This window comes from Mytilus edulis, chromosome 14 (genome assembly GCF_963676685.1).
Source record: "Mytilus edulis chromosome 14, xbMytEdul2.2, whole genome shotgun sequence".
Lineage (NCBI taxonomy): Eukaryota > Metazoa > Mollusca > Bivalvia > Mytilida > Mytilidae > Mytilus > Mytilus edulis.
The window spans coordinates 63,901,450-63,915,265 of record NC_092357.1 but is presented as its reverse complement, the minus strand read 5'-3'; the positions used below and the strand labels follow the sequence as shown (position 1 = coordinate 63,915,265).

General features: G+C 30.8%; 1 protein-coding gene across 1 annotated transcript in view; it reads left to right on the top strand.

Moving 5' to 3' along the window:
- Nucleotides 1-12,557, top strand: part of LOC139504400 (hemicentin-1-like) — a 41,191-nt gene extending 28,634 nt beyond the window's left edge. Inside the window, exons 10-17 of the mRNA XM_071294479.1 lie at nt 273-572; nt 680-979; nt 1,943-2,236; nt 3,485-3,553; nt 3,963-4,064; nt 7,460-7,526; nt 10,779-10,825; nt 12,214-12,557. Coding sequence (XP_071150580.1) covers nt 273-572; nt 680-979; nt 1,943-2,236; nt 3,485-3,553; nt 3,963-4,064; nt 7,460-7,526; nt 10,779-10,825; nt 12,214-12,239 — 1,205 coding nt within the window. The 3' untranslated portion in view covers nt 12,240-12,557. The remainder of the gene's footprint in view (nt 1-272; nt 573-679; nt 980-1,942; nt 2,237-3,484; nt 3,554-3,962; nt 4,065-7,459; nt 7,527-10,778; nt 10,826-12,213) is intronic.
- Nucleotides 12,558-13,816: the final 1,259 nt, after the last annotated feature.

The following is a 13,816-nucleotide window of genomic DNA, read 5'->3' as shown; positions in this document are numbered from 1 at the left end:
GCAGACACTTCATATTTTAAACATGTTTAACAGATTTGAAATCGGGATAGTAGTATTGTTCAGTTGAATAAGACAACCCGTTAAATAGGAATATTTGTAGAAAAAAATAAATTGTCGTTTCAAGTAATGCATATACTGTAAAATGCTTCTATGTCAAGATTTAGGAATTCACTTTTGTTTAACATTTTGTGTCAATTTCTTTCTGTCAAAAAGTAATTATCTTCGTAAAATAATGTGAATAAAATTCGTTATATTCCAAATGTGGATTGCAGGTGTGCCAATTGTCCATGTAAGAGATACGAGGTATTCAAGAGGATATGGTGAAACAGTAACAATGGTATGTAATATTGATTCAGATCTTGCTGTGACAAATGTGTATTGGGAGAAAGAATTTCAAGGTAGAAAAACAGTTATAAATCATTGGACAGTTGGAATAAAGGGCGTTTCGTTAGATGTACCATCGTTGACTATAATGAAAACAACTACATCAGATATTGCAACATACAGATGTGTGGCCACCAACGATATTGGAACGGGATATAGCAAAATAACAAGATTAGACGTCATTGGTGGTAAGTTTCCTTTAGATTTGTTGAGATTTTGGAGAACACAGTCAATAATTAATTACTTTGTTTTAATTAACATTCATCATTTATTGCTAAATATTTTTGTTTTGCAGAGCTCCCAACTGTCAGCGTCACAGCTGATTTGCCAACTGCAAAATATGGTGACAAAGTACACATATTGTGCAATGTCACCGCCATGCCACGCCAAACTGAAGTTTACTGGGTAAAGCAGTCAGATGGTAGCACCAAGGTAATAAATAATGAAACTACTGGCACTGATGGTATAACGGTTGCAAATCCATCTCTTATATTGATTCACACCACAGATTCGGATTCAGGAATTTACAGATGTTTTGCAGTCAATGAATTTGGAATGGGCTATAGTTTAACAATTGAACTTACTGTAATTGGAGGTAATTTCCTTTTAATCAATATTAAAAAAGACTTTTGCATGTATGATATTCGAAACTTGTAATAAGTTGTACTGGTTAATTTTAGATTGCTTAATATGTTCTTTGTCTGCAAGTCCTTTTGTGTTTCTTTGTTACATATTTGTTTGTTTTATAGTGATAAAGATTATGATACAATGTTGACTGAATGTACCCCTATTTAGTTTTTATTAACCTATTATACTAGTATATAAAAAAGAAGATTTGATATGATTGTCAATGAAAAAACTCTCAAACAGAGACTACATGACACAGAAATTAACAACTTTAGGTCACATTACGGCCTTCAACAATGAGCAAAGCCCATACTGCATAGTCAGCTATAAAAAGCCACGAAATGACAAATGTAAAACAATTCAAACGAGAAAACTATATGGCTGTCTATTTTTTCACACATTGTTGTTAACAGAATGGAGTTTTCTGCGACTGTCATACAAGTGCGATTTTTATTCCAGATAGAAAACCAGGTTTAATTCACCATTTTCTACATAATAAAATGCATATATCAGCTTAGGAATATGACAGTTATTATCCATGCGTTTGAGGTGTTTACACTTTTGATTTTGCAATTCTCGTTCTGAATTTTCCTCGGAGCTCGGTATCTTGTGAGTTTACTTTTTAAGCACAATAATAAAACGAAAAATGAGATTTTTAAGAAATTATAAAAGCCTCAACAAAAACAACCCTCTGTTAGTTCATTTGCACATAAAATTTGCTACGGATAAGCAAATTCAATAATAATATACGAAAACATTCTTTGCAGCGAAACTAATGAAGAACTTCAATATAATTTTTTAAAGAAAGTTATGTTGTAGATTTTTTTTGGCAATTCTATGGTATCAATTAGTATTCATACAGATATGAATGTTTCTCCAATATTTAAGACAATTCAAAACATACAATATCGTAAAATTCTTTATTTTGCAGGACTTCCTGAAGTTTCAGTTCCATCTATAACGCACCTGACGGGCATTGGTTATACAGTAACTCTTAGTTGTTCTGTGAAAAATCCATTCCCACCAATTTCAAAGGTGTATTGGGAAAGATTAATACATGGCTCAATAACAAGACTTGAATCCGATTCGATAGGAATCCACGGAATCACTGTTGAAAACCCATCGCTTATTATTCCATCGGCAATGGAATCGATGACTGGTGAATATACATGCTTTGGTGTTAATTCTGTCGGTACTGGTAGAAGCTTTCCAGCATCATTAACAGGTATGAAATTTTGTAATGTTGTCATAAAATTGAGAATAGAAAAGGGAAATGTATCAAAGAGACAAGAACTCGACCAAACAATTTTGCCAAATACAGCTAAGGTAAGTGATTCAGTGATCATGGACGTCATACTTAACTCAGAATTATATCAAAGAAAATGAAGTTAAAAATCATGACAGAACAACAAAGGTCAGAGTCTCTTGAAATGGGACAGGCGCAAAAATGCGGAGGGGTTTTACATATTTATTTGTAAATGTCAACATTTTCCCTAAATATTATATACCCTATACCAATGTAGGAACAACACTTTGTTTATTTTTATATGTCCTGTAAAGCAATTTTCAGAACTCAAAAAGAAAAAGAAATATTTAACAACGTACACAATAGGGCTACGTAAGTTTCGTCTGGTGTTACTCAAGGAAGGTGCAATATTTATCTAATATGAGTAGTGAAAGTTGAATATGACACAACATTTTTATGGTGTGTAATTGGTAGGGAAACATATATGTTGAGAATAGTAATTTTGTATACGACATGACTAATAATTATCATCATCTTTTTAAATTATTACAATTTTCTACATAAAACATTACATTTCAGCAGTGTGCTTTACAGAGGTACAACTTTTCTTAGATCTCATCTTAAGTATTCGTCCATTCTTAGTTTTCACCATTTTGTAAGTTTGAACGCATTCTCGCATATAAAGTATAATGTCATCATTTTTAGATTCGTACAGCAACCCATTTGCAATATTTAAACTATCTTAAACGAAAAAAACAGAAAAAGTAAACCAATCAACTATATGCAGTCAAACAAAATAGACATTGTTTCATTATTTTCTAAACCCTTAAGGTGTCATTTGATACAAGTTATAATCCTCATGCTAGATTTTTCTATAACTGAAACAGAACATTACGCTGTTAAAATTACCAATCAATCAGATACACATTACAACATCCCGAAGTTTTCCAAGAGATGTTTGATATTTACGCATCTAAAGATTGTTTTATTTTTCACATCACTTTATTTTGAACTAGAAAAAGGATATACAATGCTATCACATCTTGAAATACTAGTGCATGTAGTAGTAAAAATTTTGTTTGAATTTTATTTCCAAATTCTCACGTTATACTTTTATGTATACCGATCTGGAATTACATTTTTTTATTTTTTATTTTCATTGTATATTAAATAGCATTTAACATGAAGATATGAAACGTTTTCTAAATTATACAACGCTATTTTTAGTTAAAGCGGGAGTTACACCAGTTACAACAGACATACACCCTAAAGCTTTCAATGATGAGGAAGACTACAGTAAGTATTATGTCTAAAAGGTGGTAATCAAATTATTGAACTTTACGATTCCAGAACTTTTTTCACAAAAATCTGATTATTGATTTATTAAACTCAAATAAATTAATTATGATTATTCATATGTTGCTATGGCAACTGTTTTTGCGTACATCGTCTTTCTTTTGTGTTTCTTAATTTACCTGTGATCCAGACGATTGTACTTTTTTTTATCTGAAAATTAGGAATATACATGTTTACCGACACACACAAAAATCATAATTCTTTGAGATTGAGATTTGCCTCATCGATAATGTAAACATGAATAAACTGGATTAAGAGATGAATGATATCACGTATTGATCGATTACTAATAAATCATGTATAACTATGTTTACGTTATCATACTCATAATGAATTATTACTTAAACAGCTGACACAATAGTAAATGGAATAATTGCCGCAGTGGCTGCATTAGCTGGAGTTGGATCACTAGTGATCGCATTCTGGGCTTTTAAGCATTCACAAAAAACTGGTAAGTTGGCATGAGAAAACGTGCTGGAACAATCAAACGGACATAAGTTATAAAATATTGGGTGGGTTATTGACCTTGACCAAGGGGTTGGTCGCGATGTAAAACCGATCGTTTATCAATCTTTAATCACAAGGATATGACAAAGCATCGTTGAACTTTATTTTTTTAAGACAACTTTTGGTCCGTCTGTTTTATACTGATGAAACACACCTCTACAAACATACATGATAGAATGTAAACGGCTGGTGTAACACGTACAAGAAGAACGACAGAGTGGTGTCAGATCCTTATTAGCGATATTTGAAAACGGGATAAGTATTTTTTTAAATAACAAAATTGTTATTGGTTCAAACTCAAGGAATGTTTCTTCACAAATATGTATGTTTATTACTAGTACTATACAAACCATCATCTACCTAGATTGTAAAATCACCAAATAAGACGTAAAACAACCTTACATTTTTCAAGAAATGTCATAATTTCTATTATAACTAGATAACATTTTTGTTTGCTTTGGGGATTCAGTATATCGTCAGATTATCGGAATTCCAATGGGGACTAACTGTGCACCACTTATTGCGGACCTCTTTTTGTATTGTTATGAGTTACAATTTATGACAAAAATAAGCAAAGACCCATCAAAACAACATCTGATAAACAAATTTAATAATACTTTTAGATATTTGGATGATATTTTGGCTCTCAATAATGACGACTTCAGTATATATATTAATGAAATTTATCCTGCTGAACTTACTTTAAATAAAGCTAATACTAACAACGACCACTGCCCTTTCCTCGATCTTGATATCTATATCACTAACGGAAAGCTGAATACTAAAATTTATGATAAAAGGGATGATTTTTCATTTCCTATCGTTAAGTATCCGTTTTTAGATGGTGACGTTCCCTTGTCACCATCTTTCGGTGTTAATATATCTCAACATGTACGATTCGCTCGTGTATGTAACAATGTTTTAGATTTTAACGAGAGAAATTTATGTATTACTGAAAAATTATTACACCAGGGTTTTCGATATCACAAACTGGTCAAAACATTTACTAAATTTTATCATCGGTATAAAGACATCATTCGTAAATATAGCTCAACATGCAGACTTCTTAAACGTTTAGGTATTTCACATCCAATTTTGAAGTCATTAAAGATTGCATATTTTGGTGTTAATATTGAGTCACTGATAAGGTCTTTGCGTCGGAACTAAACACATTTATTCTAAAAGCAGTTGTCGGCATGACACGGGTTATGTTCTTCTCATATATGTTATGATGATATGATACTAAACCCCTAACCATGCTAACGGGAAGGATTGTGCCTGATGTTCATATGATGAAATCATAATCTTTCAGTTAGTTTAATTGAAGTTTGGAGCTGGCATGTCAGTTAACTGCTAGTAGTCTGTTGTTATTTATGTATTATTGTCATTTCGTTCATTTTCTTTGGTTACATCTTCTGACATCAGACATCAGAGCCTTTGTTAGTCTTGTATTATTTTAGTTTTAGTTTCTTGTGTACAATTTGGAAATTAGTATGGCGTTCATTATCACTGAACTAGTATATATTTGTTTAGGGGCCAGCTGAAGGACGCCTCCGGGTGCGGGAATTTCTCGCTACATTGAAGACCTGTTGGTGACCTTCTGCTGTTGTTTTTTTATTTGGTCGGGTTGTTGTCTCTTTGGCACATTCCTTATTTCCATTCTCAATTTTATGTTAATACATGTATCAAATATTTTATCTTGTTTAAAAGTGGATATTATTAACCTGTATCTTGGCATTGCACAAAGTCATGTCATTCTATGACTGCTGATTACGTCATCGCACTAAATCAATTGGATGTTTGCTGTTTACTGATTGATATTTTATTCTGTGATGCATGATTGAATCAGTAGTTGTTATTGGCTTTGAACTGGTCAATAACTTTTGAACTCTCAGATTTGTATTTTTAAAAAGACTTTTTGTTCTTGTGCTGTATAATTACATTGACACATACACTGTGTTTGTGTTCAATTTATTTCTTTTTGTATCCATAAGTTGAGCAATTTTCATATGATTTAATACTTTGTTCTTACAATGAAATGTAAAACCACTCTCCTGTGTAAAGTGGAGTGTTTGTACCTTCAAATGAGTGTCACCCTGCCACAATCTGTACTAGCCTGCTCCGGGATCCTATAATTCAGTAGTTGCCGTTTCTTGCTGTGTAACATATTGATTTAAATTAGTTACTTTACAAAAATTAGGCCGTTAGTTTTCTCGTTTGCATTGTTTTTCATTTGTCATTTTTAGGCCTTTTATAGCTGACTATGAGATTTTTTGTTGTTGCTTATAATTGAGAGCCGTGCAAAGACTTTTACATTTGCAGTGTTTATTTCTGAGTCATTGTGGTGTCTTATGAAGAGTCGTCTTTTTGGCAATCATACCGCCTCTTTTTATAACAATCACCTTTCTTTTCACGAGTGTGATCTACCAAATTAGACTATTTATTGGGTTTGTTATAGCATGAACACCACGATGGTTTCACCATATGCAGCAGAATCTGCTTACCCTTCTGGAGCACTTAAGACCAACCCCAGTTTTGGTGGGGTTCGTGTTGATTAGTCTTTAGTTTTCTATATTGTGTCGTATGTACTATTGTTTGTTTGTTGTTTCTTTTTCTTTTTTAGCCATGATGTTGTCAGTTTCTTTTCGATCTATGAATTGGACTGCCCTTCTGGTAACTTTCGCCAGTCAATTTCTTTGCCTCATTAGTTCATTTCTATTGTTTTTAAAAAAAATGTACATGCAATTGATTAAAATGTACATATTTGTTCTAACATTTCATTAATAAAATGTGTAATACGTATAAAGGTGCCTCAACCCTGTCAAGATAATGGTGTTTAAGTAAATAGGAGGCAAGGATATGTACAGTAAAAGGGGATTATTTGGTCATATTCAAATTATTTATGATCATAAGTATAGTCTCTACGAACTACTCCATTTTCACAAGTTCATCCCAAAGAATTCAAACAAAGTGATTATTGAATTGAAAACTCGATGAAAATGTGATGTGGTCGCCGGTTAAAAACATATATAAATGTATGCATGCAACATCGTTTGAGTGATAACTTTTCAAGGTTTTTAGTCAAGCTGATTACACGTATGCATACACAACTGTTTAGGTTTGTTTACATGAATATCATGACGAAAACTTAAGATTATTGCAACTAGATCTGTTGACTTAAACAATGCTAACTGCAATAAACTTGGCGGAGATCAGTCTATATTTTTAGCAACTACAGGTTTGGAAAAGAATGTTATAGATTTCTTTTAACGGTGACAACACCATGCGTGTTGAAACAAATAAAATCAAACAAATTAATAAAAAACGTTCTATTTTAAGGAGATGCACGAAAGAGCAAAAAGTTAAGAATTTCGACAAATCAGAGAATAAATGTACAAGTCTTAAGGTATGTACAACAAGTTACTCGTGTGTAAATGTATGTTATATGTGCACGTTCTACTCATATGACTTTAAAGAACGTATTGATTGGTAATTCGCAAATTTCTAACTCAAAGAGCTGAACAATTTTGCACGATTTGTTATCTGCAAATGGCATGGTGAGCTGTATGTTTAGTAATTTTTTTTAATTTCACGTTACAAAATATAAATGGTGTCTCAGTTATACAAAATTCACCGAAAATCAAAAATTTTGTCAATCTCTTATACCTTGTAGTATATGTATCCTATATTCCCTGGGAATCTTTTTTTTTTATTTAAAAAACAGAGTTTTTATTCGATTAGATATTTTTAAAACTGCATAATAATTTTATTCATCACATATTGCCTGTTACATAAACCATCAAGATTCCAAGCTTCTGTCAAAGTACCCTGTTACAATCCACGGAATATCCATTGAATAATCAGCTGATTAAATTAATTGACATACATTTTGTTTACAAAACCCCATATCAACAATACGAGAAAAATTATTCATTGAATATGTTTCTTTTAATTGTAAGTAAAACATTTTTTTTACTATTCACTAGAGTGTCATACATGTATATAAAAGCAACAGTAGTATACCGCTGTTCGAAATTCATAGATCGATTGAGAACAAAAAATCGGGTTACAAACTAATACTGAGGGAAACACATCTAATATAAGAGAAGCATGCCACACCTCCCGCACTATTGGCAATATTAAATATAACATTAAAATGACAACATTACATTACAGGACTACAGATATAATACCACCAATGATTTTCCCCTGTTAACGTTGCACTTTTCCAAAAATTGTACAGAATTTATCCTTGTTTCAAATAGAAAAATACTTGGCAAAAGCATAGTAATTCATAATACCATAAAAAAAAATTGGGAATTATTAATTCTATTTCTTCAAACTTCCTGACTAATGTGACGTAGTTTAAGTTTTTTGCATGCCAGAAGTGGAATTAGTCTCATTTAAGTCTTGTTCGTTAACCATCTAATAATGCGATACCGCATCGACGACTTTTGGTGTAGCTATTAACCAGCTAAAACAAGTGATATTCATACAACTTTTAAAAATTGATTGTAGGATTTATGTGTGGATTTGTGATACGAATTTTAGTAATAAAATTAATTTAGGGGAGTGATAAGATAGCACATATAACTGGATAGCCGTTGTGTAGTTTAATATCTTGCATAAGCTAAATCTAAAATTAAATATGACTTCTGATTAATTTTAATTAATGATTATAAATAGTTCTCAACAGGAGTGTATGAACTGAAAAAAGTACTATTCTATACTTAAATTAGAATCGATAACCTTTAATATTTGAAATAGATCATTACCAATTGCAGTTTTATAATTGAGTCCATCCAAAGCGAACTTTTTTTTACATATACAGGAATAAATATTCTCATCAAAATATTGTTAATCTCGCAACGCACAAATACTTTGACAGGAAATTTAAGGGTTCTTGTATAGGAATCGAAAAATTAAGAACAGATATATTTTCAAGTGTGAAAAAAATCAACAAAATGTATACATAATCGGGAATGTCTTCGTCTCACAATGTACCTACTTTAGTTTTTTTTACCAACGCATTGAACAAAAAAGACAGAACGAATTAAATGTCATCTTTCCCTATTTTTGAATGTAATTATAAGTCTGTATTAACTTACAAGAATACCCCTAAAGTGGACACACAGTTTATTCTTTAAATTTCTGTTATTGAATATCAAGAAAGAAAATAAATCTCGAAATTGATTTGAAACTTTGATACTAAATAGTTTTCCTGGAAAATATTCACATCCCTTGGGAATAATAAGTGTACGTCTAGTTGCATATATATATATTACATGCATGTCAGAACAATTATGATGATGACGAATTTCTTCCTTTATTTGAGAACAATCTTTTTGAAATATAAATCTGTGATTTTACTATGTCCATAATTTTGATGAACGAAAGCAAGATATATATCGACCTGTATATACATCAAATTGGTTCTCTTCTTCTTCTTCTTCTTTTGGCATGTTTAGTATGAGACTGATATGTGTTATCATCATGATAGTAGTCACAGTTTTAGTATACAAATGAATGTATTTTTAACATAACCGGTTTGATCATAATTTATAATTTTTGAAAGTACCTTTTGTAAGCGTTGCACAAAAACATATGACAAAAAAATTAAATCTATATTATAAAGAAGGGATGATATTGGGCGATAGTTTTCCAAAAGTAAAGGATCCCCTTTTTTTAATATCAAAGTTAATATACTAGAATATGAAGACTGTTTTTATCGTATCCGCGGTATATAAGACATTTACCAGTAGTGATTTGAATATATTCCAAAACTATTTTTTAATTCTACCGAAAGTCAATCAAGACCTGGAGATTTATTTAATTTCGTTTTAAAGATACCATTTGTGCATTCCTCAACTGTAATTTTCCCATCGCATAATAGCTTATCATTTTCATCAAACTATATTTTCTAATTTTGTATCGCTGATATATTCTTCAATTTAATCTGTATTTAAACTTTTTTTTATTAAAAAGTGTTCATATTAATCTTTTATTTTGTTTGAAAGTTTATCTTGATACGAAATTATTTTCCAATTAGCTTACTTATCGATATTTTTGCTTGGTTTTTTTTTAACACCATGAAGTAAGAGTTCACCGACCTCTACCCATTCTTTGAGCTCCTTTCGCTTTTCCTTCATATATCTTATTTAGCTCTTCTTCAATACCATTTATTACTATTTCTATTTCATTGTCATCTATACTTGTCTCGTCTCTTAATTTTAGTTTTTTTCTTGTTAGTTTTTTTCAAAAGTATATCTCCGCCCTCGGTTAACTTTGCTTTATTTTTAAAAATGTGTTCTTCCCGTACCGCGATTTAAGAACCATCCCATAATAACCTACAATCTAGTGTTTCCATTTAAAACTATATTTATCTATCAAAGTATTAATCAGTCCTTGGTAATCTTTATTTGAAAAACTGAATTCTTTATTTTCCTATACTCATTGGCCCTTTCTGATACCCTGGCTTAAATTTTAGAAATACACTTTGGATAAAAGAAAATGCAAGTGTTGATTGCAACAATTAATATAACGATCTATTTGGCAGTACCTCGAACAGATGCATGACCCTCACACTACAACTAATTCTATTCGGTTTAAATTTATTTACATTTGTATAACATTTAAATATTCTTCTCGGTTGTTTTAGTTGCAAAAACAAGAAGATGAATGATACAACGAATTCTAAAGTCAAAGGTATGAAATCTTATTTGTATTTTATTACATCAAAGCCGATTACATAAGAATAATAAGTCATGTAAGTCAAGAAAAAAAATTGAAGTACATGCTTACATGTATTGACATATACAAAAGATGATATAAATAATTATGAAATGACCTATTAATTGTTCATATAGTGATTAGGAGATGATATCTCTTAAAAGAGAGGCGAAAAATCCCAGAGGGATATTCAAACTCTAAAGTCGGAAATTTATCGCAGCATTGAAGACCTATAGGTGACCTTCTGTTGTTATCTGTTCTATGGTCGGTTGTTGTCTCTTTGACACACTCCCTATTTCCACTCTTAATTTTAGAAATTGCCATGGCTAAACAAAAATGAACAAAACCAAAAGACAAACAACAGTACAAAACACAACATAGAAAACTAAAGACTAAGCAATAGAAACCGCACCAAAAACTGGGGATATGATTAAAGATTACAATTATTTTAATCATTGTTATAAGTAATGAATAATTTAGTATAATAAAACGGAACATTCAATTTATTTTTTAAAGACGTATGAAATTTAGAAAAATAGATGATTTTAAGATCTCATGGAGATTTTTATCACTTTGTATCTGCTGTATAAATAATATTTTCTAATGAAACTATCTCTTTTTTATGTTGAACTTCATAATAAGTTTGCTTTTGAAGCTATATTCTGGGTTAACTTGTATGGATTCACTGGGAAATTACTTATTGTGGAGCCACGGAAGATTTCTTTTTTAAAACGTTTGCTTATAAATTTCGAGAGAGAAAAACAATCAGAATGGAAATTAAAAAAAACATATTGAACGGGACAAGTCAGACTAAACCCAATCCCTTCTATCTCCTCGCGTTCGTATAACCTAGTAGGTACTACGCATTTTGCATTAGTCAGACTGTAACGGGATATAAATTATTTAACTCGTCCTTACCAAGGGCACAACTATTTGTCAACTTTCTCCTCATTCTGATTTTGTTTTGCTGTGTAGACTACGCTTACATTATTGCATAACATCTTTCCAAATTATATTGGATATTTTCTGTGCATTCAAATGAATTTCAGAGACTACACTTGGAACGCAGGGAATGTTGTTCTGCCAAAAACTTTCATCGGTATACGGCATGCATCATAAATGAGATTATATCCCCTCCCAAAATAAACCATCACATAATAAAACAACTCTTATACATAAGAACATATATGGATAAATCGTACAAATGCTTGATTATCATAAGAAACAGAATATTATAAAACAAAAAATGCTTAAAAGTGAAGAATTAACATAAAGACATGTGGGAGGCGACGGCAAATTTGTTTTTGTATATTTATTATGTGAAAAATTTATGTATCAGTCAATTCTACACTTTTTTATTTCAGCTTCCATGGTGTCAACAAGAGTATAAGAGGATATTCACAACACTGAGAAAAAATGAGACAGAACACTGAATATCACTCGATTATTTATACGGATTTTGTTTTATAATTTTTTATTTTTTACCTTTTTTTTTAGAAAACACACACATAGCATTAATCATTTGTTTTATGATGACAAACTAATTAATTTATATTCCATATTTAACCTCGGAGACAATATGCAGACAACCACCTACAACTAATCAGTGTATGTTTTAAATCTATTTGTACATTATGCTTTCTTTGAACATGACATCTCAAAAAATTTCAACTTAAGCATAAAAACAGCCATCACATGATTCTTTTTTATTAATATAATTTTTTTAACTGACAGATATTTAATCATGTACCACAACCTGTTTTTACTTTGTTTGTATACAATTCAAATGTATATTATCGGAAACCGCTATCAATAAATATATACCTCCATATTATTATTCCGTAATTTTAATAATTTTCCAAGTATGACATTATGTACTAGTGTTACTGAGGCCATAAGGTTTAATTTGAATATCATCTTAAGGGGGCTCGTGGGTGTTAAGTCGATTTTTTTTAAATATAGGATTTTGCTATTTTTTCTATAAATGAACCTCATCATATACTTGGGAAAAAAACTCGGGTCACCGTTTATTAAAGGTCATAATCTGCCTTCGAAAATAAAGAAGCATGCATTTTTGTTAAGGTACTTTTTTTCTGTTGAACTATTAGGAGAAATATAGGTAATATCGAAATAAAAAAGAACGCAATTACAGTAATCACTTAAATTTTACAAATGTTTATTTTAAGTACAGCTTATTCGAAAATAATTATAGCAAATATATGTCACCGATGAGTTAAAAAAAAAAAGACATTTCAATTTTAATGAAAAATGAAATGGCATTTTTGCACCAAGGGAGATAATTTGGAGCTTTTTCAAGGTCATCAATGGGTCGTCAATACAGCGCGAAAATTTTCACCCGGAGGCGTGCTTCAGCTGGCCCCTTAACAAAAATGTTTACTAGTTCGGTGATAATGGACTTTTCTCCGAAATATAAAAGAAATTTTAAAAAATCATACAAGACTAACAAAAGCCAGAGGCTCCTGACTTGGGACAGGCTCAAAAATGTTGCGATGTTGAATATATTTTTTTGAGATTTTAAGAGTCATTCTCTTTAAAAACCAAAGAAATTCAAGGGACTGTTCACACCAATGTCACAGATTTTCAAGATCTTTTCAATATTAAGCCCATATGATGCCCTGATAACAAAAATAACTTTCATTTTAGTTTTTTGGGTTTCTGTTGCCATGGTTACAGGTCTCATATATATAAGCCCAGTAACAGAGTAGCAAAATCTTAAAATGCATCATTTTTCAACTTTCATTATTTTTAACAAATATACATTTTTAGCCTAAATCATAGGTATACTGAACAAATAAAGGTCTGAAATAACACATTAAAGTAAACAGACATTGTCTTGAACCCATTCAAAACATTAAAACTTGTGTCTGAAAAGTGCTGATTTTGCATTTTTTCAAACTGCTGAAAAAGGCATTTTTTTAGTAAATTTCAAAATGATTTTATTTTTTT